This window comes from Gavia stellata, chromosome 9, assembly GCF_030936135.1.
Source record: "Gavia stellata isolate bGavSte3 chromosome 9, bGavSte3.hap2, whole genome shotgun sequence".
Classification (NCBI taxonomy): Eukaryota; Metazoa; Chordata; class Aves; order Gaviiformes; family Gaviidae; genus Gavia; species Gavia stellata.
In genome coordinates, this window is record NC_082602.1 from 4,886,773 (window position 1) to 4,901,311 (window position 14,539).

At 49.4% G+C, this 14,539-nt stretch overlaps 1 protein-coding gene across 1 annotated transcript; it reads right to left on the minus strand.

Annotated features, from left to right (window-relative positions):
* Window positions 1-978: 978 nt before the first annotated feature.
* On the minus strand, window positions 979-3,444 carry SRGN (serglycin). Its single transcript, XM_009820551.2, has 3 exons — window positions 3,354-3,444; window positions 1,377-1,524; window positions 979-1,192 (listed from the first exon to the last, which is right to left on the minus strand). The coding sequence occupies exons 1-3, from the start codon at window positions 3,442-3,444 to the stop codon at window positions 979-981; spliced, it is 453 nt and encodes a 150-aa protein (XP_009818853.2).
* Window positions 3,445-14,539: the final 11,095 nt, after the last annotated feature.

Below are 14,539 nucleotides of genomic sequence, written 5' to 3' on the forward strand. Positions count from 1 at the left end.
CGGCGGTGGGCGCGGAGGGGGGGTGCTAACCGGGAGCTCCGCGGCCGTGCCGGGGTAGAAGGGAGGGACAACCGGCGGCGCCGGGGAGGCAAAGCGCGCCCGGCGGGGCGGCTCTCCTCACGCACAGCCCGGAGCCACAGGTGGGGAGGGAGGGAAAGAGGCACCGCCCGGCCCGGCCCAGGCCGCCGCCTCAGGCGGCGGGCGCCCGGAGCGGCGGTTGGAGGGTAACGGCCCGCGTAAGGGAGCAGTAACGGCCGCCCCCCCCCGCACTCACCATGGTGCGTGCCCCTCCGCGGTCGACTCCCGCCCCGCGCGCCACCAGCACCAGCCGCCCCGGCCCGCGCCCCTGTCATGTGACCTTACAGCTCGCCACGCCACGCCCCCCCCGCCGCACGTGACTGCCCCCCCTCCCCGACTTCCCGCCACCGCCGCCGCCCGCTCCGTGCCAGCCGAGGACCGGCCGGGGGGCGGGCGGGGTCGAGGTGGTGGCGGCGCATGCGCGCCGCGGCGGGAGGGCGCCGCCTAGCGGCCGGGAGGCGGTAGCGCGCCGTGTGGGGAGGTTTCTCTGACAGGAAATAACGGTCGTGGTTCTAAAAGGCTTAGCAAGTTTTCGTGCTTTTTAGGGAAACCCGAGCGAGGGGGTGCGAGGCAGCTCGGGCGGATTTTACCTCATTAGCCGAGTTTTGTAAATGCGCAGGCGACTCCCACCACACAGAGACTTTTAATGCATTACCCCCTGGCAGCGCCCCTGGTTTCCCCTGATTGGGGGGGCCGCTCCCCCCGCAAAAAGCCAAGAGCGAGCTCAGACCGAACACTTTTTAGTGAGTGAAAGCGATAAAGATCTTAAGGCAAAGTTTTTATTGATTTGGAGTTGGTTTAAAACCATTTCGTAGCCGTCGCGTCAGGTCAGGCACCGGGGAGGGGGCGCGGGAGGCGAGGGAGGTCACCGCCATTGCGAGGAGGCCGACGTCTCCCGCCCTACAGGAACAAATCCTCCTCTGTTAGCTTTTGCTTCAGCTCGCCGCCTCGCAGGCCCGCTAGGAAGACGGGCAGCTTCGCCTCAGAGAAGCCATCGCCGTCACCGAGCCCCGAGCCGGAGGCTGGCTCCACTTCCACCGTGGCATCAGACCCAGAGCCGGACTCCTCATCCGAGAGTGGGAATACGTTGCCCAGCTCCTGGTATCTCTTCATCCTGAAATGCAGAGTGGCAGCTAGTTTATTCCAAATCTATTATTTTGTTTACTATTTCTTGAGTGAACACACCGAAGCCTCACATTCCCATGGGTGAGCAATGATGTGACAGGACTGTCGAGGCGGCAATACCAGACATTTTAGGGTGCTAGCATTAATGACGAATGTGCGGCAAATGAACTTACAGGGATGGGTCTGCCATGGGAGGAAGGATCCTGTTGGCTCCGCCGGTGGGCATGTAAAACCAGGGCCCCTTCTCTTCGATGCAGTTAGTGGACCAGGCGTCAGGTCGGCATCTCACTCTCTTGTACCTTGCCTTCTGCATCGGAGCACCTGATCGAACCAGCCATGCATTATTCACTGGGACCAGGATGTTATTCACCAGGACCTATTAACTTTATGAGCACCTAGTAAAGCCTGAAGGAGCAGAAGAAAGTAATTTGTGTGGCCCTGATTGCTCAACTGCTAAAAACTAAGTTAACCCTGCAGACTTTTTTTAAATGGCTACTGATACCCTAAGTGACACCCTTGCTATCAGAGACATTGGGTGCATCTCACACACGGCACGGGGAAGTCCACAGGAATTAGAAATGGAAACCCCGTGGGAAACCACTGCCTCACGCTGACTTCACAGCAGGGCTCATCCCCAGCTCGGGGCATGGCATGTCTGCGGGGGACCTGTGGGCTGGGCCACCTGTAGCTCTCCCCAAAGCTGGTGGAGGTATCCCAAAATCTCCTGTGAACAAGCCACCCCAGCGGAGAGCTGGCTCCTGCACCCTCCCTTCCTCTTTCGGCTCCAGCAAGGGTCAGGGCCGACGCCACTTCAGCTTTGCCCATCTCAGCTCAGCCCCTTCGAGTTCAATGGGATGAGTTTTAGTGGGGATGTTGGAAACTCAAGGTGTGCCAAGAGCCGCCTGCCGCAGGAGCAGATCCGGTGATTACGCAGGCTCTCAGAGCGTGTCGCCGGAGGAGAGACATTTCAGGCGTCTCCTAGACGCGGCCCAGGGTTACGTAAACCCCACGGTTTCGGTTCTGATGCCCCCCAAGTGCCTGATTGGGGCTGTCGCTGAAAAGCAAGTCTTCAAAAAATACCAAAAGGAGAAAATAACGATCAAGGTAATGATAAAAACAGTGGCATTTCATCCTTCCTTTTTGTCTCATGTAATTAATTTGTTCTGAAGCCTCCTGGCGCATTCTCTCTCTGTTGGCACTTTATCTATTTTTTCTTGGTTTCTTGGGAATATCTTTCTGTAATTACACTTCTCTATTGCCCTATATCTTTCCATAATGCACTAGATGACTTTCAACTACCTCCTACACTCCTCTGTAAGAGAAAAAAGATCTCATGGGCATAATTTCCTGCTTCTTTTACAGCATATTCCTTTTTCATACTTATTTTCTTCTCTTAGCTTATTATTAAGGTTTTTAATAATAACAGTGGCAACAAAATAAACAACTGCAGCTGAATAATTTGCAAATAAACAATGTCTAAAAAGCGGGCCATAGTCTCTCAAAGATCACCCTCCGAGTGGTAGATACATAATGAAAGCTTATCACTAGCACAGCCTTGGTTTGGGGAGAAATTTTACTCTACATGCTTGAAAAGCACTTCTCTCACACGAGAAACAAATCCCCAACGTACGTGTCATCATGAATCAACATTTCCTTTTAGTTGTTTTAGTGCTGCGTGTTGCAATATTGTACCGAATAAATCGTTTAATTTCCTCATACTTACAACTAGTTTCCTTTCCCGCTCCCCCAAGAAAGTGGACCGTAGTAGTTATGACATGGAACTGTTACATACTCTGTCTGTAACTACATAACTGAATAACAGTATGTAACTGGACCACTGTGAAAGGTCCGGTTAAAAAAAAAAAAAATTGAAATATATGTATTGTAAATATACCCACATACAGCAACTTATTTTATGAAGTCTTTTTCTCATAGGGCTGGGAAAGAGACGCAGAAATGCTCAACTAGCAATAAAACCCCTTTCTTACCATTCCCCCTCCAGAAAACGAAATGTTAGCAAAACAGGTTTTCTGACTAGATCTCATTACCCCTAGAAGAAGGTCAGTTTGAAAAATTCGGAGGCTGCTTACTTGGCCTACACTGCATAGCCCAGAAAGAGGATTACCGAGAAAACAACCGCCCCGTTTTACCTTGTGCTGTGTATCCCACAAAGAGGATTAAACAAATAGCCAGGAAAATCCTCCCGTTACATCTGATAAGGGGCTGCATTCTGGCCGGCATCCCCCCTCTCACCACCAGCCTTCACCACGGCTTCACACTTGAGAAATACAACGGGGCGAGGAGATCGACTTTTAGAAAAGGTTTCCAAAACCTCAAACCCAACCCATAACCTGCGTCACTGCTTCCTGATTGACGGGAGCGAGACATCTACAGAGAAGCCCAGTGCTCACCCCTCCCAGGCCTTCATCACTCCAAAAAAAAATAATTCCCACTGCCTTCATCTCCAGTTTTGCCCGAGGCGAAAAGCAAACCCGGGACCAAACAGCTCAACTGAAGGGGTGCGCTGCCGGCAGCTTGTAGTCCAGGCGTGCATCCTGCCCAGCTCCTGCCTGGTGCTCGGTGGGCTCCGGGGCATTTGCGGTTTCATCTGGAGCAACATTTTGTGTCCCCTGTTTTTCAGCCAGCTGTGTTTTGGCATTGACGTCGGCAGCGATTTCCCCTGCCTCAAGCCCATGTCAGTCCATTGTGAGGGTTAGGAGCTGCCCATTTGCGGTCAGTGCAAGTTTCACCAACTGGGAAATAATCTTTTTCCACAAAAGTAAATTATCTCAAGAATTATCTCTTTTTTGGAAAGCAGGATCTTAGATATTCACAGTATAAGTGAAAAAAATTATCAATTTAGAGAGTAGATCCTGGTAGAAATGTGTTGACTCCTTTCTGAAAGGGCACAGCAGATTTGCTTGGCCCCGACGGCTGATCCGGGGCAGCCAGGTCATCGCTGTGCGGTGTGAGCATCCCAGGGAGCATGGTAAAGGTTTTGGACAGCACTTGGCTCCGCAAGGAGCCCAGCTGGGAAAGCCATGAAAGCCCTTATATAGATACATGGAAGCTGCCTCTCAGGTAGCTCATACCTTTTCCTTGCCTTTTAGTTGGGGTTAAACCAGGCTTGAGCTCACTTAAGAATAAATTACATACAACAAGGTTATCTAAGCAGAGGGTTTTTTTCTTAGTCATACCATTAGCTGCTGGGTTAACTGGGGCACTGACGTGTGGTCCTAACCTGCTGCCAGCACCTTCGATGATGCTGGTAGCGCAAGTTGTCTGTGGTAAATCTATTTTTACACAGTGGAAAGTCCACGGAGGCCCCCGGTGGGATCTGGGCTGAGCGGTGACTTTCCCCGGGGCACGGCACTCCACCAAAACTCCACGAGTGGCAGAGGAGACTCCTCCAGAGGCTCCCCGCTCCGGACTGGCATTTACCACCGGACTGCAGGGTTGAGCTGTGCATTTGGCATTGATGCAATTTATTATGAACCGTTGCACGTGGGGTTTTTTCCCAGCACGGGATAAATAGGAGACTCAAACCAAGCAGGTGCGGAAGGTCTCGTGTGCAGTGGTTATTCCTACCAGCCTCTTTTCTGCTTTGTATTTTTAGCATCAACTTGTTTTTCTTTTTTTTTTTTTTTTAAGGTGGTGCTCAGCATCAATAGGAAGCCAGGCGAGCATGTGCGGGGAGGCGATCAGCCCCCACTCACTGAAGGCTGCGGAAACGGTTCCTACAATAACACCTTTCATTTTCCGCTGGTCACAAGCACGTGCTGACCCCTTCCACACCCCTCCAGCATGTGCAAACAACCCCCCATGTAGGAAAGCACCCATCCGACGGCTATTTCTGCTCTTCCCACCAGCCCAGGGCTTTTTCCACCCCGGCACTGGAAGCCCCACGGGATGCGACCGGAGCAGTGCTCGCCAGCGGGCATGGTCATGGGGGGCCAGGGATCCTGCAGGAGCGGGGGGAGCCTCTGGGGGTAGGTGGGAGCTGCAAAACGCCTGTATCTGGAGGGGGATCTCACAGAGCCGAGTTATCTGTCTCGTACCATCAGCCGATGGGGGAACTTGTAGTGCTGGCAGTTTTGCCACAGTTTTGTTATTTTCTTCTGTCTCAGCAGCATGTCTCAGGAAATGAGATTGCTTTACAATTGGTAACTGTGGGAAGACCAAAGCAAATTTTCCACTCTCCTGTCTCACGTACACCTGCGTAATGGGGGCCAGAAACCCACGGGGAGCTTCAGCCTCTGCCCATCTCCTCCTGTCCTGCTGTGCTCCGCTGGTGCCTGTGCCCCACCACGCTGTGCAGGCAAAGAGCTTTCCACCTTCCAGCGAACGTGGAAGTGATGCTGGAGACCCAGATCTGAAGCAGGGGCAATCTGGGATGTGCGAGTCTTAACAGGAAAGCATGCCCTTTGTGGAGTGTCATGGGATGCCCAAGGAAGACGGTGCAATTATTTATCTCTCTGTAAGCCACTCAGTGCATAAAATGGAAATAATCAGCACACATAAAAAAGTCTCATCTTGAGCTAGAGGTCACAAGTTGCAGAAAGTAAACACACTTTTTCTTTTTTTAAATGGAAAACAGCACACAAGCTGTACTATGTTGGAATGTTAACCCTGCAACGTGCCTTTACATGACTATCAGAGTTTAAGAGAGAGAGGGTTTTTAAGTCTAATACTTTAAATCCACAGAGGAGAGGACAGTCACTGTACCTAGGTCAGCTACCTCAAATCTCCCTCCCGTAAACTGCAAGGAAGATTCATAGGACAATATTCATCTTGCATAGATCCTATGTATATATATTGGAAGACTAAATGCCCCATAAGAATAAGCCTATAAAAAGAAGAAAACAAATGAGGAGCAGATATTTGAGAGCACAGCTCTTGCCTTGAGGCTAGAGAGAGGATTTCAAATATTTTACCAACATGATGGAAATGTCACCATCCATGCTCACCTGTTTTTGCATAAACGTTTCTCACCCATCACTTGCTCTCCTGGACTGTTTCTTATAACTACCGCACTGAAGTGCTGCCATTATTTTCAAATCACATCCAAAGCAGATTAAGAGCTTTGCATTTTTCTAAGGCATTAATTTGGGGGGGGGGGGGGGGGGCAGGCAGAGGGCTGCCTCAGCACCGTGCGCCCGACCCCTCAACCAGACACCTGGGACTCTTCGCTATGTGCCGGAAATATCTGGGAATAGCCCCTAAACTATAATAAACACTTCAAAATCTAATGGTGAACTCCTCCTAACTCTCAGGGCTGTTTTATATCCCAATGGGCTTCAGGAGTAAAGAGTAATTTAGTAGCATCACCAAACGGGCACTGCACCACAGGAGTACCTGGTATGAGGACATCCATCCTGCTGTCAAGGGCAGGGGATGTAGGGCCAAAAAAATTCCCAGCGGACCCGGAGGGGCACTGTGGGGGTGTTTTAGCCAATTCTTTGGTGGACACCAACCCCTGCCCGGCTCTAGCCCAGATAAACGCTGCCAGCACAGCTCGGTCTGGAAGAGCAGTTCACAGGAGCAGTCCAATGTAGCCGCATCGGGCTGCTCTCTCTGCTGCTTTTCCTCACCCAGGAGCACAGGTTTGCTTTGCAGCCTGTATTTCCAACAAGCAGTTGACCAGTGGTTGGTCTCCCATGGGTGCACGGGCACCCATGGTCCTGGCGCTTATCAGCGAGGTGATACCCATCCCGACTGGGGGTCCCGATAAGGAAGTTTCTCATTCATAACTGCTCAGAAATCAGATAAATCCTAACTGCTGCGGGGTCACCCTGCTCTCAGGGGTCAGGTTTTCCCCTGCCCCAGCCGGCAGGAGCTCGGTCCTGGCTCTGGGGGGGGTCCAGGCTGACCCCTGCACCCCTCGAACACTCCTCCCCAGCGGAGCAGCAAAGCTGGCAGCCGGCTGGAGCAGCCAGTGGTCCCGAAGTGCTGGGCCCTGCCTGCGATCCTCAGCTCCTTATTTGCTCCACTGGGAAAGTGGAAATACGTATTTTGTACAGGTCACTGCTCTGGGGAGCAGCCAGCTACATCTGTTATGAGCAGAGCTGGAAAAGGGGGTGAAGAGAGAATGATGGCAACAGAAAAAAAATAGAGGTCAGACTGAGGAAAGGGGAAAGTGTCTGAATGGCAGCTGGGTTGAACACGAGGAGCATTTTTTTTGCCCATCTTGTCTTTTGGGAAAGAACAGGTTTCTTCCCCCACGCTCACTGCTGAGGTGGAATGAGATCCGTCAGACCTGGACATCCAATGGGCCCTGAGCACATTGATCCATCTCAGACAGTACCCATGAGCTGCCCTGTTAAACACCCCAAAATCACCCTGACCCCCCTCAGCAGCGAGCTCCCCTCCAGGCAGGCAGCCCAGCTAGGTTTAAAGGTGCTTTCTGCCACCAGCTCACGTTCAACCAACCAACCTTGGGGGACTGAAAGCAAAAATATATCCTGCTTCAAAACAGCAAAAGAACTGGCAATCTGGGGAGGGAGGTTTGGGACGACCGCGGGGGATTTCTAAATCCAGCCCTGAGCAAAGATGAATTCTTAACCTGGGTCACGTCTGAGCTCAGCACCTGGTCCCTGTGTTTGCCCGTGTACCCGGAGCATCACGGCTTGCGCAGCAGGACAGTACACGGCCTCCCTCGGCCTCTCGTGACGCTGCCTCTTGCCTCGGAGGGCAGCATCAGGACCTGGCCCATAAAGATAAGATTCAGATCTTGCAAGAAATCATTAATGCTCACATGCATCGCGTAGAAATCAGACATTCACTGCCATCTAGATCGCACAGAAGAGCAACTCCTTGTTCATTTCCCATGATGAAGATCAACAAGCTCACAGGGAGAGATCTTTGCTGGAAAGCCGCAGCTGCATCAAGATTGAACGCAGCCGCCGACTGACGGGAAGCTGCCAACGGCTTTTCCCCACCAGCGATCTCCCCTCTGCCAAAAACGTTAACCGAGCAACAAGTCTGTTCTTCAGGAAGAAAAAAGCAGCTTTCCTTCATGCTGGGAGGTGCGATGCTTTCTGCTTCCACGTGCTGAAGCCCAGCGCAGCAGGAGGTTTTGCCTGGCAAGTTCAGGACTGCAGTTTAAAAGCAACAACTTGTTAAGACATGACACAGCAGCCGAGCTCCGGTTCCTGATTAGGGAGGCAATTTCAGTAACCATCCTTCCTCCTTGAAAACCTCATCCCAGAGCAGCACGAGCCCTGCCATTGAACCTGCACAGGGGAGCGAGGGGGGAGTCCCTTCACTCAGCTGCTCATTGGGAAAACGCCCCTAAAACCACAAGGAATTAACTAGGGAGGGAAGGATGACGGGACAAAGATGTTTCAAAAGCAAAGGCTGGTGCCCCGTTCCTCTGCTGCTTCTCTGGGAGTGTCTTTTCATTGCAAGCCAGTTGGCGTTGCCGCATACATAGCTGGTTTGAGCTCGGTTACTCGTGTATTAGACACAGCTCTTTTTCCGTAAGATGGTTTTCTCCGGCACAGGACGACCTCTCACGAGTGAGCTGCTCAGCAGCTTTTAGATGCTTTTTATCGACCCTGAGCTCTTCCCTCATAGATCCACGCCAAGCAGCTCACCTTGCCTCCACTCCCTGTGTGAGTGCAAAACTATTTCTAAGCACAAGCACCACTGGTGCCCTGTAATAACTTCACATTGTGTGCAGGGAGAAAGGGCATCAGCAAATTTGGGAAGATGAAAAGGAACGGGAAGCATGGACGCTCTCCTGTGGAGGTTTCCCCATGAACCAGATCTGCTTCTCCCATCCCGTGTGTACAGTGGAGTAGAGCTGGTGTTCGGGCCCCAGTTAACCAACCCTTTACCTACAGTTGTAGTTTTGCGATCTTCACTGAGTTGTCGGGAAAAGAGGTGAAATTACAGTTAGAGTAAAAGAGAACAGTTTTTTTGTATTTCCTATTGACCAAAGGAGCTGGGCAGTTTTTAGCTAGTTTTAAGCGTGTTTGTTTTAGTCGAAATATCCTTTTGTTTTGAAATGTGACACGCAGAAGAGAAAAATGAGGAAAGGCATGAAAAGCAGGCCAGCCCCGGGAGCCTCTCCCCGGCGGGACTGGCACACGCCAGCCCACCAAGCCCTTTTGGAAGGATCTGCTCCGTGCTCTGGGGGTGGAGACAGCTGCGGCCCGAAGCAGCACGCTCCAAACTGCCCTCCCTCAGGTTCAGAAACAGCCTGCCGTGCTGACCAGGCTGCTCTGCCCCTGGCAGCACAGGGGATTTCAAGATAAGCTCATCCCTTTAGGAAACACAATTTGCATTAATTAGGGAAAAAAAAAAGCATTTTTTGCCTTTTCCTACTTCAAAGAGACAGGCTCTATAATAGCTCTATTTTTTCATCTCTTTTAGTGCAGAAGAGGACTCAGGCAGGGGTCAGGCAGCAGGGAAAGCCGAAGCCTGGGGCAGAATTCACCTCATCTAACGTTTCCAGCAAAGAGTGCAGCGGGGAGGCCAGGACAGGCCGACCAGGGAGGTAAGGCTCACAAGACCCTTGCACTTGCAATACCTTGTGTTTTTATGGTGTAGAGAGCAAATTATGTCTTTCCACGAGCTTTATGTAACACCAGCAGCTTGATGCCATAAGAAAACCCTGAGGCAAAGCACAAGGAGAAATTAAAAAGGATTTGAGAGTTATTTGCCAAAAGTTCCTGATGTGGACAGGCAGGATGGATAGCCATGTGTGTGACACTCATCCGCCCTAGGTGTCCGTGCACAAACCACGAGTAAATACCTGGTGTTCAGAGTAAACTTTGCTGGCAGGAGTAAGCTTTGCTGGCAGAGTAAACTTTGCTGGCAATCGGATCCAGCATCACCGTTTCTGTCTCCTTGTCTGTACTAGATATCGCTTCTCGGGTGTCACTACCTCTGTTATTTAAAAAGTCCTGGCTTTCTAGAGGAGGGAGGCTCTGGGCCCACCTGATTGCATCCTCTCATGGGCTGCTGTGAAACTTCTCTGGTGTTGCTGAACCCACTGGCTACCCAGAGATTGGCTCCAGGAGAGCAGGAGGAATTTCATGGCCAGCCCTCCGAGCGGTTTGAGACCCCGCCTGGGAACCCCTTGCTCTTTCTCCCCTCCAAGACACTGAGCATACAGGAAATCATCTTGTTAATTCCTTTTGGTTTTTTGCCCCACGCATTTCACCGCGGATCTCACAGTCACTCTCTGACGCAAGCGCTTATACTCCTTTTACGGCGTTCGGTGACTAACACCAGCTCACTCCATCACATGCCCATCGCGATCTTTCACTCAATCACTCATCCAATTCCTCTGTTTCAGCAGAAAATTGCATTAAAAACCTCAAACAGGGAAACCCTTGCATCCTTGTCTGATGCCAACTAGTAAGTCTCTTACAGCAACAATGAGCATATGAAAAGACTTTAAGTATTTTGTGTGTACCAGCTGCAAAAAAAAAAAAAATATCAAGCACTAAACACTTAAAATATTGCTAAAAACACACGAATTATTAAGGTCTGTGGCGTTAAGGGAACACATTATCACTTCTCTCTAAAGAAATGCTCAATACCACAGACATTTTCTGTTCTGAAGGGAAGTAATGTGTTTGCAAAACGCGCTGTGTTTAGTATCCCAACAGTCCAACAGTCTCTCCGGCACATCATCCAGATCTTCAGCTGTAAAGACACAGTCGTACAATGGTTTTGGAAAAAAGGCAGCCAGGCAAATAGTCCTCGTCAGGAAACCACAGACTGTTTGTACGCCTACCCGTGACAAGGAAGAGCTAGAAACCACCAGCCAAACTGCAAAATGAAAAAGTACTAGCAGGCACTTTGGACAGGGTTCCTGGGAAGTACATAAAAGCAGTTTTCAAACCAAATTTAAAATCTGCATTAGTCATTTGTGGCAAGCTCTAAAGTAGTCAAAGATGTTGCAACTGAAGAGGAAAGAAAATTGACAAATGCTTCTCACCACAAATTTATGCACTTGATTTTAACATAACAGTCTTGAGTTCTGTAACATCAAGACTACAGAAGGGCTGGCCTTGCGAGCTGCCAGTCTGGCTAAGTCCTCCTTCACAGGACTATTTCTGGGCATCTTATAATGAAAAGTTCCACGGAAAACATCTACGTAACACCGACTATCTCAGTCTTTAAAGAAACACACGAGTAAAGCTCATCTTCGCTCCCTCAGTGCTGAACGAAAGGACAATACCAAACAAAACTGAAATGTGTAAAGCCATGCGTTAACAAGATCAGTCTTGTTTCTCGTTGTCTGATGTCGAGCTTAATCAGGCTCCTGCAGTATTTCCGGATGTGGAAGTGCAGCAGCAATCACACCCAGTGCGAGCGCCGCACTGATACATTGAGGCATCTCCGTTTTGCAGATAGAGAAGGAAACCACCCGCCTCGCCAGGACCACGCCAGGAGCCTGTGCCGGGGCAGGACCAAAACTCCCCACGGAGGAGCTTTCGGGCGGGTGAATCGAGTGAACCCAGCCCAGTGACCTTTTGCTTTTGCCACACCGAGGCAGCAACCGCCACTGGCTGCTCCCCTTGCAACACGGGGGACCGGCTTTCCTGCTGCGAAGGGGAAGTGAGGGCTGGCTTCTGCCCGCTTCCCCCGGTATTTCAGCTGGCTTAAGAGGGGAGAACAGCAAAAGACACGGCTGTCACCTCCTGCCGCTCTCCTCTGGTCCAGTCCCCCCAAGGGAAAAAAAGGAAGAGCCTCCTTTGACGGGCTTATAGGGAGAGACAGAGAACAAGGCACTGGTTTCTTTCTCTCCTGACATATTTAAACACAGCACAACCTTCCTGACCGACCTGTTTTATAACACATACCATGTCACTAGCTGGCATGAGAACTAAGAGCATTTCAATTAAAACAAAACTGTGTTTTTAACCAAACCAAAATTACTTCTCGTAAGTATTATGCGCTATTTGAAGAAGTACGCTGAGGTTATAGCCTCCGACTTCAGATCTCACACTCGATACAAATTCTGCACAAACATGGGCTTCTTGTAAACCTCGCTGCTTTATGCAGGCTACGGAGAAAAAAACCTAGAACAACAGAAAGGAGGTTTCAGTTGTTGAGATTTTTTTGCCCTACAAAAAGGAATAGAAATGCAGGTTAAATGGAGTTCACAGGAACCTAATCTTTAATTAATCTTTGAAATAAATGCCTGACCTCACACATACTTTACAGTTAAAACTCAACATTCCTGAAGGGAGCTTTGCTGCCTAATCCAACAAGCTCCCCCTCTCCTTTTTTTTTTTTTTCAACTAAATACAAAATCTTAAGTTCATTCTCTCAAATCATTGAACAAACAGGAATTATTCAAAAAGTTTTCTTAAAAAGACATGCCTCAAAAGAACCACAACGTAGCATGTTGTGCTGGGCATCTGGCATGATACAGTCTCCAGTAATACAATATACTTAGCTGGGGGTAGTCTTGAACATTTACTATAGGAGATGAAGAATCGGCATAATTGGTTTCTGTAACTCCATATGCATTTATATGAAATGTATTTACATCGTACTGCACAGTTTTTAAGAAGAGCTGCAAAGCTGAAGCATTCTGGGCTATCTTCAGAGGAGAGAGGTCTCCAAACCACAGCGCCAACCACATAGCTGTGTTGAAAAAGCTCCGATCCCTCTTATTTCTGGGCCTTCTTAACTACGGACCCGCTCCCACCTGTCTGCTGAGCTCTCACTAGGATGTCAGTGAATTCAGGGTGTGCCTCTGCACACAACCGCTGGTTAAAAGGGACACATTGCTCCGCACTTCACTTGGCTTTGCCTACCCTGCTGCAGCTAACTTTTAATACTCGCTTCAGACCAGTATTTGAAGGATATGACAGGAAAAAAACCAAACAAACCTTCTTTTGTATGCTGGGATAGCCCACAATCTATCCTTCCCCAAATGACAAGTAGACTAAGTTTGATGAGCCAATCCTTGCTCTAAAAAAATTTGCTCAAAGGCCCTCAAGGGTGGCATATTGAAGTATACAAGAAAAAAAAAACCCCAAAAACGAAAAAAGCCCCCCACGTTTCGCCACCTTCTACTCAAATATGAAGCTGAAAATTAGTAGAAAAAAACATTAACTGTCAGATTATGAGTTCATGGTAAAAGTGCACACTAGTTTTAATTGAAATCATAGACAAAAATAACGCACAGTACAGCCCACTGAGAACTGTTTCACTGAGAAACTACGGGCTGCCTACCTTCAGGTCACAGGAAAAACTGAATAAAAGATCTGACAGCAAAAAAGAAACTCCTAAAGGCTGACTAGACAATTATTTAGTAAAACAGAAACAACGCACACACGCACGTGTACACACTCTCTCCCTTACTCTATATGCATGCAGGTAGCTAGTCTAGTTTTGAGTTTTGCTGCCTGTTGTTTCCAGGACCCACTTGTTGGCCTATTTGTGGTTAGAAGTCTTCTGTGGAGAACTCTGCAAGCTAGAGATTTTTACCACGCGTAGAAGATGTACACGCTTTCTCACTTGTGCATGCTTCTTCCTCACCCCCTCCAAGCTAACGTCATTTTTCTCCTCCTCATTTTCTTGTGTTTTCCAGAAGAATCCAGTTATTTTGACGATTCTCCTTCAACGCCCTCTATTGCTGGGAACATCTTTCCACGAACTTGACAGCGATAAGACTGCTGGTGCACAGAGTAGCACACAACTGCACACCCCACCACCTTATCAATTCACTTTCCCCATATCCCCTGGCATCTCTGACCGTACTCGCTTAATATACGGCTGGACAATGTGCTTAGCCTACATTTTATCTAAAACAGGTCCTGCTTCATAATCCTTCTATGGATACCAGAAATACAAAGACAACCTCTGTGTACATTTTGGGTCAGAAATGCAACCTGGTCTTCCATAAAGAGTAAATAGGTGGCTAAATTAGAACAAGGCAAAGGTAACAGGGTGTGTAAAACCAGGAATGTTACCAGATCAGCAGGTCTTTAATGACGATCAGGACAGCTTTAATAGAGAAGTCAGCAATCGACGGCACACAGGCAGATTTTGAATAGCACCTCGGCAGCACTGACATCTGCAGTAACTTTAGAGGGGTCCCTACCGGCAGTTCCTGCTAAGACAGCACCTGGGCTCCCTGACCAACACAAGATAAGAAGCATCCCATGACATCCCAGGCCTTTAAGCAGTATTTGGCAACTGTTTGGAGCGCTCAAGAACAGCGCCTCTACCCTGTGAATTCTCTGCAGTGTATTAAGAGCAGGGTATCTCCTCCCACCACAAGCAAGGAAGTTTGCTGCTTTCTTGCTCTTGGTTCTGGCACTTCAGCTGCTCACATGTTTTTACCAAAGACACTCACATGGGA

What these genes read in the sequence shown, in the direction of transcription:
- SRGN (XM_009820551.2), bottom strand. Translation starts at nt 3,444, where the DNA reads ATGCCGGCCAGAATGCAGCCCCTTATCAGATGTAACGGGAGGATTTTC. An exon ending in TGTGGGATACACAGCACAAG is followed by an intron (nt 1,525 to 3,353) that starts GTAAAACGGGGC and finishes TGGTTCGATCAG; the next exon opens with GTGCTCCGATGCAGAAGGCA. An exon ending in CCCATGGCAGACCCATCCCT is followed by an intron (nt 1,193 to 1,376) that starts GTAAGTTCATTT and finishes TCTGCATTTCAG; the next exon opens with GATGAAGAGATACCAGGAGC.